This window comes from Xyrauchen texanus, chromosome 22 (genome assembly GCF_025860055.1).
Source record: "Xyrauchen texanus isolate HMW12.3.18 chromosome 22, RBS_HiC_50CHRs, whole genome shotgun sequence".
NCBI lineage: Eukaryota > Metazoa > Chordata > Actinopteri > Cypriniformes > Catostomidae > Xyrauchen > Xyrauchen texanus.
This window is the reverse complement of record NC_068297.1, coordinates 35,436,790-35,458,169: the sequence shown is the minus strand read 5'-3', so window position 1 is coordinate 35,458,169 and position 21,380 is coordinate 35,436,790. Positions and strand designations below refer to the sequence as shown.

The following is a 21,380-nucleotide window of genomic DNA, read 5'->3' as shown; positions in this document are numbered from 1 at the left end:
GTGTCTGTTCCTTGAACTACCCAACACAATACCCTAACTAAATCATTTAGAAAAAAATGTGATTATGGTCAAACTTGAACAAAACAAACAAATTAAAAATACACATCATATAAAAATAGGGCTACTAAACATTAGATCTCTTTCTACCAAAGCACTAATTGTTAATGAAATTATAACAGATCATAGATTGGATGCGCTCTGCTTGACTGAAACCTGGCTTAAACCGGATGAATATATTAGTTTAAATGAATGTACTCCCACAGGTTATTGTTATAAACATGAGCCTCACTTCAATAACTGTCTGGTTTGGTGCAGCTACAAAATCAGACATCAGAAGACTACAAAGGACAGTTCGGTCTGCTGAGAGGATTATTGGTTACCCCCTGCCCCCCCCTTCAAGAACTATACACTTCCAGAGTGAGGAAAAAGGCTGGTAAAATCAATCTGGACACCACTCACCCTGTCCACTACCTTTTTGAACTGTTGCCTTCTGGCCGGCGCTTCAGAGCTCTGAACACCAGAACCGTCAGACACAGGAACAGTTTTTTCCCTCAGGCCATCCATCTAATGAACAATTAAATTGCCCCATTGAGCAATAATGATGTGCAATACACAGTTTAATTTTAATTTATATTATCCAACATATCCACTTCTGCCACCTTCTGCCATCGCTCTGTAAATAATATACAGTTTTTTGTTCTTTATATAACAGATTGTATTAGATTTGCACTACGTGTGTGTATGTGGGTATGTATGAAGGTGAGTGTATGTACGTATATGTATAATTATTTATTTTGTGTTCTTTTTTGTTTTTAATTACCTATGTCTTGCTGCTGTTTTTGGTATTGTTTGTATTGTTGTAGACTGGAAGCTCCTGTCACCAAGACAAATTCCTTGTATGTGTAAGCATACTTGGCGATAAAGCTGATTCTGATTCTGATTCTCATCTGAAGGGTCGAGGAGGAGGTCTTGCTACAATTTACAGTGAAGTTTTTGGTGTTACTCAGAGGACAGGATATAAATGTAAGTCTTTTGAACTAATAATGCTTAATGTGACACCATCAGATATAAATAAAAAATCTCTGTAGTCTTTTGTCCTTGCTACAATGTATAGATCACCAGGGCATTATTCTGATTTCCTTGGTGAATTTGCAAATTTTTTATCAGATGTTGTAGTTACTGTAGATAGAGCTTTAATTGTTGGTGATTTCAACATTCACATAGATAATGAAAATGATACATTGCGATTAGCATTTATCGATATTCTCAACTCTCTTGGAGTCAGACAAAATGTAACAGGACCAACTCATCGCCATAATCATACGCTAGATTTAATTCTGTCATATGGAGTTGATGTTGATAATATAGAAATTCTGCAGCAGAGCGATGACATCTCGGATCATTACCTCGTCTCTTGTATGCCGCAAAAAACCCCAAAGCCCAGAAGAACTTGATGTAATAACAAAAAATATAAATGCAGTCTTCTCTAGCACTCTTGATATTGTCGCCCCACTTCGATTGAAGAAAATTAAAGAAATAAGCCCTGCACCATGGTACAATGATCACACTCATGCTCTCAAGAGAGCAGCTCGGAAAATGGAGCGCATGTGGAAAAATACAAAATTAGAAGTATTTCGTGGTGCATGGAAGGATAGTGTCAGTAGATACAGACAATTACTAAAATCTGCCAGGTCAGCAAATTTTTGTAAACAAATAGAAAATAACCACAACAATCCTAGATGTTTATTCAGTACTGTGGCTAAATTGATTAGGAATAAAGCCTCAACAGAACCAGATATTATGTCGCAGCACAAGAGTAATGACTTCATTTCTTTACAGATAAAATTGAAATAATCAGAAATAAAATTGGAATTATGCAATCATCTTAGCACCTCAGAAAACAGAGTCTAATAATTTTCCTCACGTGCAACTAAAATCCTTCTCTGTCATAGGTCACGAAGAGCTAACAAAACTTATACCAACTAAGCTCTTAAAAGACTTATCTCCTGTAATTTCAGAACCTCTTCTTAATATAATTAACTCCTCGCTATGCTTAGGACATGTCACAAGAATCTTTAAAATGGCAGTTATCAAACCGCTTATTAAGAAGCCACAACTTGATACTGGAGAACTGGCTAATTATAGACCGATTTCAAATCTCCCGTTTATGTCAAAAATACTACAAAAGGTAGAATCCTCCCAAACATGTTCATTTCTACAGGGAAATAGTATATACAAAGAATTTCAGTCATGATTTAGGCCTCAGCATAGTACAGAGACTGCACTTATCAGAGTTACGAATGACTTGCTCTTATCTGATCGCGGCTGCATTTCTCTTCTAGTGCTTTTAGATCTTAGTGCTGCATCCTATCCTGAGGTCACCAGAACCGGCTGGATCCAGCACCATTCCTGCTTCGTGCTGGACTCTGCTGCTACATGTTGCTGAATGATGATAACTAAATGCAACCGGTGCCAGCCAAACATCACTTCAGTCTATTATGATGGACTTCAGAGGATGAACTGATGCCAACTCCAACCATAAGACATGGGATACTTCATATACCTTTGTCTGAACCTTGGATTTAGGATGGACCATACCGAACCTCACCGAAATTACTGGCCAGGTTGAACTGCGTTTCACATCCCTGATCTCTGCCTGCATCACCTCGGTCTATTGATGGACTACGATATTGAAATGGATTGCATAGTCTAACAAGCCTTCATCAGCCAATTAACAAGGACAATTGCATCTATGTGAACTTCTGCAGTTAATCCAGGATACACTTCAAAGACATTGGTCATTAATCTTACAGTTCAAACAAAATCGATGTTTAAACACTGACCCTTAACACTTACATGACTTTAACAATACATAAGTAATATTTACATTATATTCATGATGTTAGCCAGTGGGGAACTGGCCCCCACAGTGAGTCTGGTTTCTCCCAAGGTTATTTTTCTCCATTAATCAACATCTTATGGAGTTTTGTGTTCCTTGCCACAGTCGCTTTCAGCTTGCTCACTGTTTGAAGTCTCCCAAGCGTTCCTGAGACGGACGATCCAGAGATCGAGATGTTTGCTCCGGAGCTGGTAAGCAGACCACTCCGTCCCATGGTGGAGGGCGGGGAGGAGAATCTTCAGTTCAGTTTGTTTTCTTTGAACCCACATTCTCAATAAAAGAGTAATTTCCTCTTTCTCTGGGTCACCCAGCCCGGACCCACTGCCTCCGGACCCACGACTATTTCCCCCCTGGCCGCCCGGTTCTGACGAGTCCAGAGGGCTTGAGAAAGCCAACATATTGTTATGTTACATCAACTTATCATTAATATAATTATTAATACTATTTTGTATTTTTCTGAGACTAAAATTTCAACAGCCTTACCTCCAAGAGCTTTAATGCTACAAGCAACAAACTCGCCACAGACCTGGGGACTGTTCTGAAGTTTGCTGGTATGTCTTTTTTACATGATGCGACTTAAGCTTTTTATATAAATGATGATCAAAAATGTAAAGCAAAGAGGCTCCCTCTACTGGAGTAACTCTGTCTACCAAACGCACCTCTCCTGGAGCAATCTCTCTAATGGGCAATTCAGTCTACTAGTGGGTGGAGCTCCAGACTAAGAAGCCAGATGAATTTTGTTTGTGTCTGCACGAAGGTATGTCAATTGTGTGTTTTAATGCTTTCCAGTTTGAACATTCAAGCGATTTTACACTATTCAACTCAACAAATGGCAAAACAACTCAAATAAATGTTTGCGAGCAGTGTGTGTGGCACAGCGAGCCGCATCGCGTCTAACGCACGCACCCCGATGAGAGATCACTTTCGCTTCTTCTTGCATTTGAACGGACAATTTCATACAACAAAATGTCAAAATGCATGATGTATTGGAATTCTGTTATGTCTCAAGTGAACATAAACAGTTGAGAAAGAAATCGGGTGTCATTATATTGAATTCTGGCATTATTCCAGGTGACATCTTGCTAGATTTTTCTCTCGAAACAGCAGAGACAACTTAAGAAAAATGCCCATACAGATGTAAGACATCGTTACAAACTATAAAAGGTCTACTTTTATTTGTGTTCATTTACAATAACAACAAAACCTTGTGCTTTTGTAAAATAAAGAAAATAAACAGGGTGCGACTTCTCTGTCTTCACGAGCATCTTTCTGAAACACGTCACAAAAATCAAGAGACCCAAATCAACCATTCACGCAGTCTGTATTTTATCATCTCAATGTGTATTTCTTTCTTTCGTCTGCTGAACACAAATTAAGCTTTTTAGAAGAATAAATCAGCCCTGTTGGTGCTTTCAATGCACTTGAATGGTGATCAGAACTAAGAAGGTACAAAAATCACATAAATGCAACATAAAATTAACCCATAACACTCCAGTGGTTTAATCCATACTTTCAGAAGTGATATTATAGGTGTGGGTGTGAAACAGATCAATAGTATATATTGTATATATATATATATATATATATATATATATATATATTTATTTTTTTTTTACAATCAATTGTCCTCCCTGCTCAGGAGGGGTGATATGCTTATGTAAATCACAAAAAAAAAAAACAGAAAAAGAACTCTTAAGAGAGAAGAGCGCTTATGAAAGTGAAAGTAAAGATTTATAGTAAAAAATTACTTAATTATTGATCTGTTTCTCACCACTGCTCATTTACTTACATTGAATGGACCAACAGAGCTGAGATATTCTTCTAAACATCTTCATTCAATTTCTGCAGAAGAAAGTCATACACATCTGGGACTGCATGAGGGTGAGGAAATAATCAAATATCCCTTTAATATTCACTTATTTTTACAATGCATAAAATGAAGTCTTAGGACAAAGTGAAAATCTTAGTGAATGCCGTATGTGGAATAATTGTAACACTCCCCAAAATCTTTAAGTGGAGTTTACACTATTTTGGGAACAACAGTACCGTTTCTATTGTAAGGTAATGGAGTAGAGTAAAAAAATATTACTCAACACTGATGAAACAACCAATAAACTCAAGTGTATTTACAAACCAATAATATTTACAACAATAACAAACAAGGTGTATATACATGTAAAAGTGAAAAGTGAGTTATTTACAGTGTTCAGATCAGCCTCACCGGGTTTTTTGATAGTCCGTGAGCACGATCAAGTGATGAAGTAATGATGACTGGCCAATGTCCTCTGATAAAAGTAATCCAGGCTGCGAGCCAAACGAATATACTCCACGAGAGGAACGGCGTCTCAGCGCTTCCAGGTCAGTCACCAGTGTAATCCAATGTATGAATGAAGTTTTGTGTAAGCGTACTCGCAAATGAGCATCTGAAAACCAGCATAGCGGTTCCTTAAATAGAAAGTGAAAGATACTTCCTGTTTACGTGGCAGGAAAACACGTAACACAAAACCACGCGAAGATGGGGATGAACACACAACAGCTGAGGGAATGACAGATAACAGGGGAAAGCAATATAACTAATAGGCAATAATGACAACAATAATTAGTTTAATGCCATAAACCTTATATATAAAACATCCCCTTATGTGGCTACGCTACATAGATCCTCCCCCCCCCCCCAGCCATCGGCATAGGAGGAGATCGTCCGTACCAGCGTTTTAGGTTCACCACATTTAAAATTTCTGTTCTACATGGGTCTCCCCAGCGAACGGTGTAATTTATTGGCCCCATTTTTTTTATTACTTCAGCTGGACCCTCCCACTTGGGCGCTAGCTTAGCAGAGTATTTATTCGAGGAAGACGAGAGAGGGTGAATTTTAACCCAGACTAGATCACCCGGCTGGAACTGCGCATCTTTCCGTCGGGCATTATAGTATCTAGCTTGTCTAGATTGTTGCACCCCTACTCTGTGCTTTACCTCCTCTGCCATGATGTTCTGTCTTTCAATTATATTATAGGCTGTTTGGTCAGGAGTGGGGTTTTTGAGGATCAGCCTCTCTAGTGGACCGTGAAGCTGTCTGCCCAGCATTAATTCAGCCGGAGTTCTCCCTGTTGTTTCTTGGTGTGCCGTGTTGATAGCAAACCTTAGCCCAGGTAACCACTGGTCCCATGTTTGATGGTATTGTCCCACATATGACGCAATCATAGTTTTTACTGTCCTGTTTATTCTTTCTGTGAGGTTTGTTTGAGGGTGATAGCTGGTAGTGAGTTTCTGTATGCTTCCCCAGGATCGGCATAGCTCGGACAGTACGTTAGAAGTGAATTGTGCTCCCCGGTCAGAAATGATGTATTTTGGGACCCCCCATCGGGTAAAGATCTCTTCCCTGAGAATTTTGACAATCTTAGGGGTCTTACTATCTCGAAGGGGGAACAACTCTACCCATTTGGTGTAATAATCAACAACCACCAGTAAGTAAGTGTTTTGTTTCTTACTGGTCGGGAAAGGTCCCATAAAATCCATCCCCAAGGTGTGACCTGGTTCTGTCACTTGCGTCTGTTGTAAGAAACCGCTGGGTTTTGTATTTTCATGTTTATATTTTTTACATGTTTCACATCCTTTGACGTACTGCCAGACATCCTTACGGACAGTTGGCCACCATGCCACCTCCAAGAGCCTCAGTAAGGTTTTCAGCCGTCCCAGATGTCCTCCCAGCGGGTTATCGTGTACGCTAATGCAAGAAACCAGGAATTAATGCCTGAGGAACAACCAGTTGGAATTTATTTCCATTGTTCTTGACAGGAACCCGGCGATATAACACCCCCTGGTGGACCTCAAAGGTAATCTGGTTTTCTTGAACCTTTCTGGTTTTTTTGGCCAGCTGGAGGAGAGACACCGTATTGTCATGTCTTTGTGCTTGTGAGATTTCCTCTAACGTGTGGGGTATGTCCGAGGCACATTTTGATTTTACTATGGCCAGACAGGGCACACTTTCACTTTCAGAGGATTCACAGACTCGTGACAAGGCATCTGGACCCAGGTTCAGACATCCTCTTCTGTGATGTACTTGGAAGATGAATTGCTGTAACCTAAGAGTCCACCGGGTCAGCCGAGAGGAGGTTTTAGGGCTATTGAAGGCCCAAGTTAAGGCAGCATGGTCACTATAAATGTCGAACTGTCTTCCTTCTAGGTAATGTTTCCACTTTTCCACCGCCCAGACTACAGCTAGACACTCTTTTTCAGCCGTTGAATAATTCACTTCTGGTCCACGCAATGTTCGTGATGCGTAAGCTATTACCCGTTCCCCCTCAGGAGTTTGCTGGGTAATAATGGCTCCTAAGCCCACATCACTGGCATCTGTATGAACCTGGAAAGGTTGGTTGAGGTCAGGTTGCATCAATACTGGGGGTTCTGTAATATTTGTTTAATATTCTCCAGGCTGGTTTGACACTCAGGAGTCCAATCCCACTTCACTCCTTTCTTTTTTAGATTGTTTAATGGAGCTGTGATGTCGGCAAAATGGGGAATGAACTTGTGGTACCACCCGGCTAATCCCAAGAAGCGTTGGAGGGCTTTAATGTCTTTGGAAGGAGGATATTCAGCTACCGCTCTGGTCTTTTCAGGGTCGACCTCCACTCCTTTCTCTGAGACTATATGTCCAAGAAACTTCAGCTGCTTCTTAAAGAAGTGACACTTCTTCATGTTCAGAGAAAGCGAAGCTTGGTTTAGTCTTTGCAGAATGGTGTTCAGGTGTTGTACATGTTGTTGTAAAGACCTTGAATAGACTATGATGTCATCAATATAAACGAAACAAAACTTCCCTCTCAACTCTGCTAGGACCTTCTCCATCAGCCTCTGGAAGGTGGCAGCGGCATTCCGTAATCCATATGGCATGGAGCGGAACTGGAATAGACCTTATGAGGTGATGAAGGCTGTTTTGGCTTTGCTACCTTCCTCCATTTCAACCTGCCAGTACCCTGACTGCAAATCCAATGTGCTGAACCAGGAGGCACTTTCCATGGATTCTAAGATGTCGTGGATTATAGGCATTGGATAAGCATCAGGTATGGTCTTACTATTAAGCTTCCTATAGTCCACACAAAACCTGTAGGAACCATCGGGTTTGGAGACCAGGACTACAGGTGATGACCAGGGAGAGAAAGAAGGCTCGATGATATGGTCTCGTAGCATTTGTTCCACTTGCTCATCGATCATCTTCTTCTTAAAAGGTGAGACTCTATAAGCTCTGGATCTCATGGGCATTTCGTCAGACAGTATAATTTTGTGCTGTTCCACAGATGTTTTTCCCAGGACTTGAGAGGTGGTACGAGGCCAATTATCCATCAGCTTTTTCAATTCTTCCTGATTGTCGGAGTCCCATCTGGGAATAACTTGTGTGTGTAAGTAAGGAATGGATGAAGTTGGAGGTAAGGCATATAGACTCACCGCAGCGGTCATGCCTAGGTTTTCTCCCATCAGATGTGAAGACAATACAGGATTAAGATGGGCAGTTAGAAATGGATAATAAATATATCCTTTGCCCATTTTCAGACCATATCTCCAGTGTCCCACGTCCACTATGGCTTCAGCGGCTCTCAGGAAGTCCAGACCAGCTATAAGGGGAAAGGCCAGGTGAGCAGCCTTCATAACATAGGTGTCCAACCTGCATATCTTGTCATGCCACTCATAACAGACTGTCTTCCTGTTGATCGCCTGGTGCATTTTTCCATCAACCATAATGAACCGCTGAAGAGGGCCTGGAGGGTCAGGTTTCGTTTCCCCTCCTAACTGTCTCCACAGGCTTTCCTGAATAAGGGTGTATGTGCTCCCTGTATCCAGCACCACCTTCACCTCTTGTCCTTTTATTGTTATTGGCACTACTAGAAGGGATGTCATTGGGTGGAGTTGAGCAATGGATACTCCTGCTAGATTTTTAGAGGTATGGCGTTCAGGTGGTCTTTTATTTGTTGTCTCTTTGCAGTTAAATTTTCCCACTTTCTGCCAGTAATCTTTTGCTCCCATCCAGTCCTTCTCCACCATAGATCCCACCTTCACCAGCTGTTCCACTGATTTCACCGTCCCTCTCAGACAGCCCGCAACCCTTGGGTTGATGTTATTAAGAATGCGGCTCACCATCTCCTCTTCTGTGATGGCCGGCTTCCATTTGAGGCAGAGGGCCCGGTAATCATAGGCGAAATCTCTCAAATGCTGATTGGGTTGCTGCACCAGTGACCTCAACTTGTCTTCCACTTCAGTGAGGTAATCCTCTGGAAGAAAAGCAGACATGAAAGCATCTTTGAAGGATTGCCAATCTGTTACCTTGTTCTTTTCTGCCTTCCACCAGCTTAAAGCGGGTCCTTTGAGCACGGTACTCAGGGTGCCAAGAGCTCCACACTAGGCAGGGGTCTAATGGCCAGATAATTTTCGACCTGTTCGACGAAATGGAGTACGTCGGATGTCTCGCTAGACTCACCGAAGGAAGGAAATTCCAGACGGATAGGGGGTTTCCCACAGAAAGATGACATATTGGGCATACATGAAGGGTGAGCCAGGTTAGATATTCGTGCTCCAGCAGTGACATCATAGGTAGCGTTGTCTCTGTTTACAGGGGGGACTTTAAGTCGTGTTGCTGGTACAGGAGTTTTCAAGTTAGTGACTGTAGATAGGGAAGAGGCAGGGTAAAAAGTCTGTATTTGAGATCGAGATGGGGTACTGGTGAATCTTATTTTTTTCATTTGATTTTCCCATCTAGCATCTCTCCGCAGGAAACAATCAACCACCGCTCTCTCCAACTTCTCTACAGACCTCTGGAAATGATCTTCTAAGTCTGCTAAGCCAGCGTCCACTGCCTCCCGGAAACTAGTTTCCCTATTAAGGGAACTATCTACAGACTGTTTAAATTCCTGTTCATTATGTTGTATTTTTGCATTAAGAGCCAATAAATCCACCTTAAGTTTATCAATCTCCATTTGCATTGTATGTACAACATTTATATTCACTACTTCTCTTTCATCATCATCATCATCATCTTCATCAGAATTATATAAAGAACTTAGTATAGATGCTATTTCATCTGTCGGGTTACGTCTGGTAACAAACGGGCCCGCAGTGAAATCAGCATCCTCAGTTTCATCAGAGCTACACCTTAACTCATGCACATCAGTCTCAGTATGTACCTTAATTACTGCTCCATTTACCTGTGTCTCTTCCTCCATATTTATGGACACACAAAAAAAAACACTATAACCAAAAAGAAACCGCACGTAGTCCCCGTACGGGCCACCACTATGTAACACTCCCCAAAATCTTTGAGTGGAGTTTACACTATTTTGGGAACAACAGTACCGTTTCTATTGTAAGGTAATGGAGTAGAGTAGAAAAATATTATTCAACACTGATGAAACAACCAATAAACTCAAGTGTATTTACAAACCAATAATATTTACAACAATAACAAACAAGGTGTATATACATGTAAAAGTGAAATCCAGAGTGCCCAGAGTTATTTACAGTGTCAGATCAGCCTCACCGGGTTTTTTGATAGTCCGTGAGCACGATCAAGTGATGAAGTAATGATGACCGGCCAATGTCCTCTGATAAAAGTAATCCAGGCTGCGAGCCAAACGAATATACTCCACGAGAGAAACGGCGTCTCAGCGCTTCCAGGTCAGTCACCAGTGTAATCCAATGTATGAATGAAGTTTTGTGTAAGCATACTCGCAAATGAGCGTCTGAAAACCGGCATAGCGGTTCCTTAAATAGAAAGTGAAAGATACTTCCTGTTTACGTGGCAGGAAAACACGTAACACAAAACCATGCGAAGATCTCGCGTGAACAGAGATGGGGATGAACACACAAAAGCTGAGGGAATGACAGATAACAGGGGAAAGCAATATAACTAATAGGCAATAATGACAACAATAATTAGTATAATGCCATAAACCTTATATAAAACATCCCCTTATGTGGCCACGCTACATAATGACATGGAGAGCTTAAACAATTTTCAAGTAATTGCACATATTTCATATTTTGAACATTTCATATTTTTGAAGTGATCTTGTTTTATTGTTATCATTGAGTTCCAGTGTTGGTTCAAGGTTCAGCCTTTCTCAAGACAACATCAAAATTTGTTTTGACAAACTTTTTTTTCTAGTTCTGAATTACTATGCAAAGAATGTGAATACAACACAAAATGGCTGAAATTTCTACATTGCCTCAATATACACTCACCTAAAGGATTATTAGGAACACCTGTTCAATTTTTCATTAATGCAATTATCTAATCAACCAATCACATGGCAGTTGCTTCAATGCATTTAGGGGTTTGGTCCTGGTCAAGACAATCTCCTGAACTCCAAACTGAATGTCAGAATGGGAAAGAAAGGTGATTTAAGCAATTTTGAGCGTGGCATGGTTGTTGGTGCCAGACGGGCCGGTCTGAGTATTTCACAATCTGCTCAGTTACTGGGATTTTCACGCACAACCATTTCTAGGGTTAACAAAGAATGGTGTGAAAAGGGAAAAACATCCAGTATGCGGCAGTCCCGTGGGTGAAAATGCCTTGTTGATGCTAGAGGTTAGAGGAGAATGGGCCGACTGATTCAAGCTGATAGAAGAGCAACTTTGCCTGAAATAACCACTTGTTACAACCGAGGTATGCAGCAAAGCATTTGTGAAGCCACAACATGCACAACCTTGAGGCGGATGGGCTACACAGCAGAAGACCCCACCGGATACCACTCATCTCCACAACAAATAGGAAAAAGAGGCTACAATTTGCAAGAGCTCACCAAAATTGGACAGTTGAAGACTGGAAAAATGTTGCCTGGTCTGATTAGTCTCGATTTCTGTTGAGACATTCAGATGGTAGAGTCAGAATTTGGCGTAAACAGAATGAGAACATGGATCCATCATGCCTTGTTACCACTGTGCAGGCTGGTGGTGGTGGTGTAATGGTGTGGGGGATGTTTTCTTGGCACACTTTAGGCCCTTTAGTGCCAATTGGGCATCGTTTAAATGCCACGGCCTACCTGAGCATTGTTTCTGACCATGTCCATCCCTTTATGGACACCATGTACCCATCCTCTGATGGCTACTTCCAGCAGGATAATGCACCATGTCACAAAGCTCGAATCATTTCAAATTGGTTTCTTGAACATGACAATGAGTTCACTGTACTAAAATGGCCCCCACAGTCACCAGATCTCAACCCAATAGAGCATCTTTGGGATGTGGTGGAACGGAAGCTTCGTGCCGTGGATGTGCATCCCACAAATCTCCATCAACTGCAAGATGCTATCCTATCAATATGGGCCAACATTTCTAAAGAACGCTATCAGCACCTTGTTGAATCAATGCCACGTAGAGTTAAGGCAGTTCTGAAGGCAAAAGGGGGTCAAACACAGTATTAGTATGGTGTTCCTAATAATCCTTTAGGTGAGTGTATATGTCAATAAATCAAATGTCATTTTGACTGATGGTTTTTCAAACCTAACATTTTTCAAGATGACATCACTCTGAAGGTGCAAAGAATGGCCCACATTCGCCCTAAGGGGGCGCTACAGGCCATGCCCAAAAGTCCCATTTTCAGGTCTAAAATTTTCTAATTTTGTACATTGATATTACAGGCCAACGGTAACCCCTAAACCAATAATGGCCAACATTTGCCTTTAGGGGCGCAACAGGCCACGCCGAAAAGAGCTATTTTCTGGTCAAAAATGTTCTAATTGGGTACATTGATACTACAGGCCAACAGGAAACCGCACACCAAGAATGGCCCACAATCACCCTTAGGGGGCGCTACAGACCATGGCCAAATGTCCCATTTTCAAAGTGATATCATTTCCACCCCATTTGTCCAATTCGTCTGAAACTTGGTGTACATGCCTCATTTCTCATGGGAAACAAAAAGCCTCAAGGACCCGTAGTTTCCGACATGATATATTTTCCTGTACATTGAATGTACATGTGTACGTGTGTAGAATTGAAATCTTTCCTAACATTACTTAGCAAAAATGAATACAATACAAAATGGCTGAAATGGGCGTGTTTATGTAAATGTACACAGTGCCTCAATATATAAATGTCAATAAATCAAATGTAATTTTGACTGATGGTTTTTCAAACGTAACATGCTTCAAGATAACATTGCTCATCTACTGCGCAAAGAATTGCCCACATTCACCATTAGCGGTTCGCTACAGGCCATGCCCAAAATTCCCATTTTTGTGTCAAAAATGTTCTAATTTTGTACACTGATACTACAGGCCAATGGTAACCCACAAACCAAGAATATAATTGGGATATATTGAATACAGCGTTGAAGGCAACAAAAGGATTGCAACATGTAGAACCTGAGGTTCCAAAATTACAGACACATCGTCGACAACGTCCAATTTTGTGAGGCATCTGAAAATCCACAGACAGAGGTAAGTTGTTAACTAATTTACGTTAGCTATGGTTCAGTATACATGTCTATGGCAGCACATAGCAGATTTACAGGCTAACAAAGTCTGCATATCGAACCGCAAACTATTTTTTTACTGCGGTCAGTAGCATTTAACGTTTTATAGCAATTGGTGTAATGGACAAAATCTACCCGGTGTTTTATTACGCTGTTGTATGACCTCGATAAAGGAACGCCATTTATTGTGACCACACACGTTGGTGCTTTTTGAGCATAACTGGTTAGAACGTGCATTAGGGCTGGAATAAACGATTATTTTTTAAACGATTAATCTAGCGATTTATTTTTTCGACGCATCGATTAATCTAACGATTCATTTTTTTCAGTCCGATTCGATTTCGATTCGATTAATCGACTTGTGACAACACCGGTAATACCGGTTTCATCGGGGGTTGGGGTGTATAAAATGTAAAAAAAAAAACATTTGCCGGGAGTTTGATTGACTAGCGATCTGATCAATCAATCATAATACGCCATTTTTGTCCGACAAAGTAGTCAGGAGAGAGAAGATTAATGTCGGTGGATTTGAATTTGAATAATGGATTTTAGGCTACTGTACTGACATCTTTCCACGGATAAAACAACAGTCCTTCTGATGTAGGCTACATTCATGTTTAGCCTATTTGATGCTATAAATTAACCAAGGAAAAGATGATCGGTTCACGAGCAGCATTAACTGAGGCAATCTGTCACGACACATTAAAGAGCCACAAAATAGTAGGCCTATTTATGGTTTAATTTTCTTTGAATGACCAAATTTGAAAGTTGAGACTTTATTAAATGTTACCTGCTTGATCCTGTCTGTCAGCGCGTTGTCAGTGTCCTCTATGTATTTTTCACGACATTCATAGCTATAAGCGCATTATTAATAGCTATAAGCGAAAACTTTAGGTGTCGACAACGTATTATAGCCTACTCCAACATCGAGTGCAAAGTGGGGAGTTGAAAAAAAACGTACGGTGCTGTCATCTGCAGCTGCTCCCGGGTGGCGCCTCTTCAGATGCTGGTGCATTGCCGTGGTGCTAGAATGGAAGGCTATCTCCATGTTGCAAAGACGACATATCACGGAATTGTTTCCTTTTAAATTAAAGAATTCCCATACTTTAGAGGAACGAGTGCATGCCGCCTTGCACTTCTGATAGTCTGAGGCAACTCGTGTTGCTACTACTCGCCGGCGGCGCCATCTTTGTTTTGGGTCCGACGAATCGACGCGCATATTTTGCGTCGACGTATTTTTTGCTTCGACGTCCTCCCAGCCCTAACATGCATGTAAACACACTCATTCTTTTGCGGACGTGCTGGTCCTCTGTCATGCGTTTAGCTATATTTATTTAATTATATTGGTTATGGTTCTAAAAATCACAAAACCAATAATTTACTCTGTTCGCAGCCCTTTAAAGTATATAACTTGTATATGCAACTTAAATGTCTGCAATTAGCCACTGCCTGGTAATATTTCAGATTTCATTCACCAGTTCAGCACGTTCAGCGTCCTTTCACTGCGTGTTTAGAGTAAAAGTTTGGTTTGCCTTAATGTGTGTCCAAAGATAAGATCCATGTATCATATTTATTACCCTCTTTAGTCTTTACAGGTAGATATCGATAAAAAAAGAAGATAAAATTAGATTATAAATTAGAAACTTCTAGATACAATATGTATAATTTAATATAGTAATTAATACTCTGACACTAATTTGGGAAAAGCACACAAATGACTTGTTTAAGACTTGAAGCTAAAAGTTGAGGACTTGTAAATTAACTTGGACTTGCCTGCCTTGACTTGGGACTTGACTAGGGACTTTAATGCAATGACTTGAGACTTACTTGTGACTTGGAAAACAATGACTTGGTCCCACCTCTGATTGATACTACAGGCCAACAGAAACCCACAAACCAAGAATGGCCCACATTCGCCCTTAGGGGGTGCTACAGGCCATGCCCAAAAGTCCCATTTTCTGGTCAAATATTTTCAAATTTTGTACATTGATACTCCATGCCAACGGGTACCCCCAAACCAAGAATGGCCCACATTCAACCTTAGGGGGCGCTACAGACCACGGCCAAATTTTCCATTTTCAAAGTGATGTTATTTCCACCCCATTTGTCCAATTCTTCTGAAACTTGGTGTAAATGCCTCATTTCTCATGGGAAACAAAAAGCCTCAAGGACCCGTAGTTTCCGACATGATAGATTTTCCTGTACATTGAAAATTTGGAAAAACCTACAAAATTCTTCTCCCAAACCGTAGCTCCAGTACAGACAGCACACTTGCATCCTATGCTGGGAGACCAGCACCAAAACCCAACATAAGCTGGTGACAAGCAAAAATAGCTTTTCAACAGGGTAGCAAAAAAGTAGCAAGCAAATAGAGAGCTGACGTTTTCACCTCTGCAATCATACGATTAGTGTCCCCTAAGAAAAGCAAATCCAAAGCCTCCTCTTCATTGGCTGACTGTAGTAACGACAGGTTCTTGAGGTGAATGTTCTGGTCTGGATCTTCCATAACTGTCACCCTCCTAGACAATGACATAACATTAAGATCAGAAAACTCACTCATATCACAAACAAATGAAAAGTCTAGCATTTTGTAATCATCAAATCTAAAGACATGTCAAGAAAAGGGTGCATCAGTTGACTGCAGCCAGGGCATGAGCCATACTTTACTCTCACTCACACACACACACACACATGCAATCCATTGAGCGGATCGCTTAAAATTTTATATTGAATTGCCTTGCATTTTCAAAACAAACTGATAAATTATTGCTTTTTTCAAGTGCCTTGGGGCTAATCATTAACTTGTGCAAGTCCTGTAAGCTAAGTATCATTAATTTTGAGGTTTTGAATAATTTTCAGTTATTATTTATGTCCGTAGTATTTATTTTACTAGTATTTTACGTAGTATTTAGTTACTGTATGCGCTGAAATGTAATATTTAGGGATTTAGTGATTCATGCGTTAGTAAACACCAAGAAAACAATTTATACCACTAAAAAAGGAGTGGGCATGGTCTATTTGTTTTAGCAGTTTGCAATTTGTGGGACACCAGGCCTTGAGTTAAATGTCCACAGAGTGTAAAGAGGGAGACAAGAGGAAAATTAAAGTGAAGTGAAAAATGCCAATATGATCAGATTCCAATATGACCAAATCCGTGGCATGTTTACAAAATCAGTGAAACATTAGAAATTAAAGGCCCTAAAAGTGGAAAATAAAGTAGAACAGAGTAGTAATAATTGAGATGGAGACTACAAGAAAAAGAACTAAAGGAGCAAAATGAAGAATATATGGACAGATTCATGAAGCAAGAGTTTAGGGTAACATTGTAGCCCACATACACAAGTAAATGAAACTTCTTGACATCTGGTTGAGCAAATCAAATTTCCTCTCACTTTTGTCACTGAAAATGTCTTCATGTGCAAAATAATATTCATATGAAAAAGTTATTCAAGACAAAAACTACCATTCCCCGTCTGTCGCTCACTTCGACGTTGTGTCGAAGAAGCGACACTAGGGGTCTCTCTTGAGCGCCGAATATACCTCAAAACTATGAAAAAAGGCCAATTTGCATGTCCCGCCCCCGGACATATTGGTAAAAAGGCGGGGAAATGCATCTGTTTCATTCAGAAATTTTCTTCGGAGCCGATGATTGTGTATGCAGCGAGCTGCGAGTCACACACCTGTTCCTCTACCTCTGAGCGATACTGCTGTTGGATCTACGGCGCACTTCAGCGGCTTTCTCCTTCTCTTCGACAGCACAAAACCTAAAAAGAGTGATTTTCTCTAAAAGTTATTTCTCTAAAATAACTTTCTCTAAAGGAGCAATACACAGCGGCGCTGAACGTCCTTTTCTGGACGCGTCTTTATAAAGATGCCTTTCTGTGTTGTTCCTGGATGCAGTAGAGTGCTCTCGGCTTCAGACGGCCAAAGACGCTGTCTTGTGTGTCTGGGCTGTGATCACACCGAGGCAGTGTTTGTGGATGGTTCATGTTATCACTACGAGAACATGACTATGGCAATGTTGCGGTCGTAGCATCTAGATTGGTTTGCAGTGGAAGACCTGAAGGACGCGTACTTCCACTTCTCAATATTGCCTCGACATCGACCCTTTCTACGGTTCGTGATCGACGGCCGGGCGTATCAGTACAAGGTCCTCCCCTTCGGCATGTCCCTGTCCCCTCGTGTCTTTACGAAGGTCGCAGAGGCAGCCCTTGCCCCGCTCCGAGAAGCCGGCATCCGCATACTCAACTACCTCGATGACTGGCTCATCCTGGCCCACTCCTGAGAGTTTCTACGCACCCACAGGGACCAGGTGCTCCGGCATCTCAGCCGCTTAGGGCTTCAGGTCAACTGGGAAAAGATCAATGTCACCCCAGTTCGGAGTGCCGGAATGCCTCGCCGCCTTCAGGTCAGGCACTGCGGTCCCTTTAAAACCTTTCCAGAGGCTCCTGGGGCATACGGCATCCTAAGCGGTGGTCGCAATGCTGGGGTTGATGCATATGAGAACGCTTCAGCACTGGCTCCATATTCGAGTCCCGAGACAAGCATGGCGCCGCGGCACGCACTGTGTGATGGTCACCCCCGCCTGCCGGCAAACATTCAAACCCTGGACAGAGCAGACACACATGTGATACTAAGACCGTGGCCGGGCTACGTGCCCAAGGTTCCTACCACACCCTTCAGAGACCAGGTAGTGAACCTGCAAGTGCAGCCCTTGGGGGCGCTACAGGCCATGACCAAAAGTCCCATTTTCTGGTCAAATATTTTCAAATTTTGTACATTGATACTCCATGCCAACGGGTACCCCCAAACCAAGAATGGCCCATAGGTGGCGCTACAGGCCACGGCCAAAAAAGTTATTTTCAAAGTGATAGCATATCCACCCCATTTGTCCAATTCTTCTGAAACTTGGTGTACATGCCTCATTTCTCACGGTGAACAAAAAAGCCTCAAGGACCCATAACTTCCGCCATGAAGGATTTTCCTGTACAGTGAAAATCTGGGAAAACCTACAAAACTCTTCTTCTCCTGAACTGTAGCTCCAATTGACTTGAAATTTGGTACACATGTGTAGAATTGAAGTCTTTGCAAACATTACTTAGGAAAAATTAATACAATACAAAATGGCTGAAAGGGGTGTGTTTATGTAAATGTCCACATTTTATCAATATATATGTGTCAATAAATCAAATGTAATTTTGACTGATGGTTTTTGAAACCTAACATTCTTCAAGATGACATCACTCTGAAGTACTGCACAAAGAATGGCCCATATTCGCCATTAGGGGGCGCTACAGGCCATGCCTAAAAGTCCCATTTTCTGGTCAAAAGCCCCTTCGTTGCTGTGTCCGGTACATGCTTTGCGTACCTATTTGGACCGCACGCAGAGCTTTAGACATTCTGAGCAGCTCTTTGTCAGCTTTGGTGGACAGTGGAAAGGGAACGCTGTCTCCAAACAGAGGCTCTCCCACTGGGTGGTGGACGCCATTTCATTTCAAATGTTTCTGTACCCTTCCCCAGATCTGTGCCTCGATACAATCCTGTCTCGGAGGTCTACAGACAATTCCTTGGACTTCATGGCTTGGTTTGTGCTCTGACATGCACTGTTATCTGTGGGACCTTATATAGACAGGTGTGTGCCTTTCCAAATCATGTCCAATCAACTGAATTCACCACAGGTGGACTCCAATCAAGTTGTATAAACATCTCAAGGATGATCAGTGGAAACAGGATGCACCTGAGCTCAATTTTGAGTTTCATGGCAAAGGCTGTGAATACTTATGTACATGTGATTTTTTCGTTTTTTATTTTTAATAAATTTGCAAAGATTTCAAACAAACTTCTTTCATGTTGTCATTATGGGGTACTGCTTGTAGAATTTTGAGGAAAATATTGAATTTATTCCATTTTGGAATTAGGCTGTAACATAACAAAATGTGGATTAAGTGAAGTGCTGTGAATACTTTCCAGATGCACTGTAGTTAGTGATATTAAGAATTTGGATCTCAACAAGTAGTAATTCCATTCCTGATACCAAGAATTATAATTTTAACTAGAGAAAATTAAATTATTGATATCAACAATTCATATACTGCATCAATTTGTCTTGCCATAGAGGCAGAGCTATATGGTTTATAACAGATTCACGAGTGCACAGGACACGTTTTGAGTGTGTACACACTCTTTGAGCGAGAGCAGGGAGAATTTAAGAGCACGCATCCAGTTTGTGCGAGAGTGAAGGGAATCTACGTGCAAGGGGAGTGATTTGCATTCGCTCACAGTTGATGCATGCATGATAAACATGCGTTCACGACATTTAACAGTATTACAAAGCCATAAAGCTAAGGTATATTGAGCTGGACTATGGTCCATGAAGCTATTAATTTATAATTATTCTCTGTGCTCCCCTGAATTGCTCTGGTGCCATACCCCCCATAATGAATTAGGCTAACCACACTTTGAGTCAGCTAAGTTATTAAAATAATGAACAGATGAAATATTTTTTCATTTAATTTCATTTCAGTTCATTGAGAACTGGAAAGTGGGAGGCAATAGTTAGACTGACGGTAGGTCCTCTAGACAAGATGCCTCATGTTGGGGATTCAGGAGATCATAGCCGGACTCATTGTAGATTTCCAGGTAAGAAATGTGGGTTGAATAGACCATGCTGCTGTCCTGTAAACAGAAATACAACTATTTGAGTAAAGTATACCAAAGTAATTTCAAAACAATTAAATAAGAAATAAATCTTACTGTAGTTTTTCATTTCAATTTGTTTTTCATTTTCTTCCCCTGAGTTCACTTATTAGTAAAGTGTTTTGTGCGTGCAACATTTTTTTTAATAAAACATCTCTTATTTTAGTTTATCGTCCGGTAAATGGCCACTGGCAATTCCACCAGGTTTGCAGGTTTGTTGTCTTAAAGGTGGTGTGATACATGTTTACAGAACATTTTACAGAAAATATCCCTATCACCTGACAGATATCACTGACATTAGTGTCCTAAAATTTAACACCTGTCTCTATGACAGCACTAGACTCTAATCAACAAACCGAAACGTGACCATGGACCATGCAAGGATTATTTGGTTAGCCAATCAAAGGAACTTTATGCCAGCCAATCATTCTGTGCATTCACAGAGCAGCCAAAATTTGGAAGCAGGAAGCAGAAAGTGTGGTAGCTGAGGTGGATCATTCAAGTCAAATGCCAATTCAGCTTTAAGCATTCATTTGTTTGTTGAGAAAGAAAATTTCGCTATCGTTGATTTTGACAACATTGAGATGATGTGCTGCTTCTCTCCTGCTCCATCTCTGTTACAACAGTCAACTTCATAACAGTATCTTTAGAGGGCATGGTTTTGGAAAGAGGGGGCATGTCTAATTTAGCAGCTAAGACTGGCAAAAGTCCCAGAACGGCTAACATCGTTTATTTTTCTCTAAAAGCAGCAGGTGCTTCACACAGCCAGGTCCAAAGTTTCTAATAATTTCAAATTATAGCTCGTTCTTGGTGATTGGAAAAAATAGTATTTATTTTGCTTTCTACTTATTACCTCATAGTGACTGCAAAGGCCACTTCTAATCACTCAATCAGCTTCTAATTTGTAATCTAATCTAAATGGAGTCAGATATATGTCATTTGTGTGATGTACCAAAGTCGTGAAAGGATAGAACAAGCCATTTGTGCAGCTTAGTTCCAAAAATATATATATTTTTGGAACTTTCCATTTCAAAAGATCCTCCAGAGTCCAAAAATATATATATTTTTGGACTCTGGAGGATCTTTTGAAATCGAAAGGTCTTTTAATAGGACATCAAGCTCTTTTCAAGTATAGTTTTTCATAGTACTTGATTCATAATTATATATACTCTAAGTGAAATCAAAAATGTTAATAAAGGGGTAATTTGTAAACTAATTTTAAATTCGGCAAACGTAAAATCTATCAGCATTAATAACAGCAACAATAATAATAATAATAATAATAAATACTCTTGGCAGTTTGAAATCATGCCTTGAGGGAAAATG

At 40.8% G+C, this 21,380-nt stretch overlaps 1 protein-coding gene across 2 annotated transcripts in view; it reads right to left on the bottom strand.

Moving 5' to 3' along the window:
* Positions 1–21,380, bottom strand: part of kif6 (kinesin family member 6) — a 482,085-nt gene that overhangs the window by 436,022 nt on the left and 24,683 nt on the right. For both annotated transcript variants that reach the window (XM_052153424.1, XM_052153425.1), the window contains 2 exons: positions 19,924–20,033; positions 15,748–15,877 (listed from right to left, as the gene is read on the bottom strand). In XM_052153424.1, the coding sequence (XP_052009384.1) occupies positions 15,748–15,877; positions 19,924–20,033 (240 nt within the window). The remainder of the gene's footprint in view (positions 1–15,747; positions 15,878–19,923; positions 20,034–21,380) is intronic.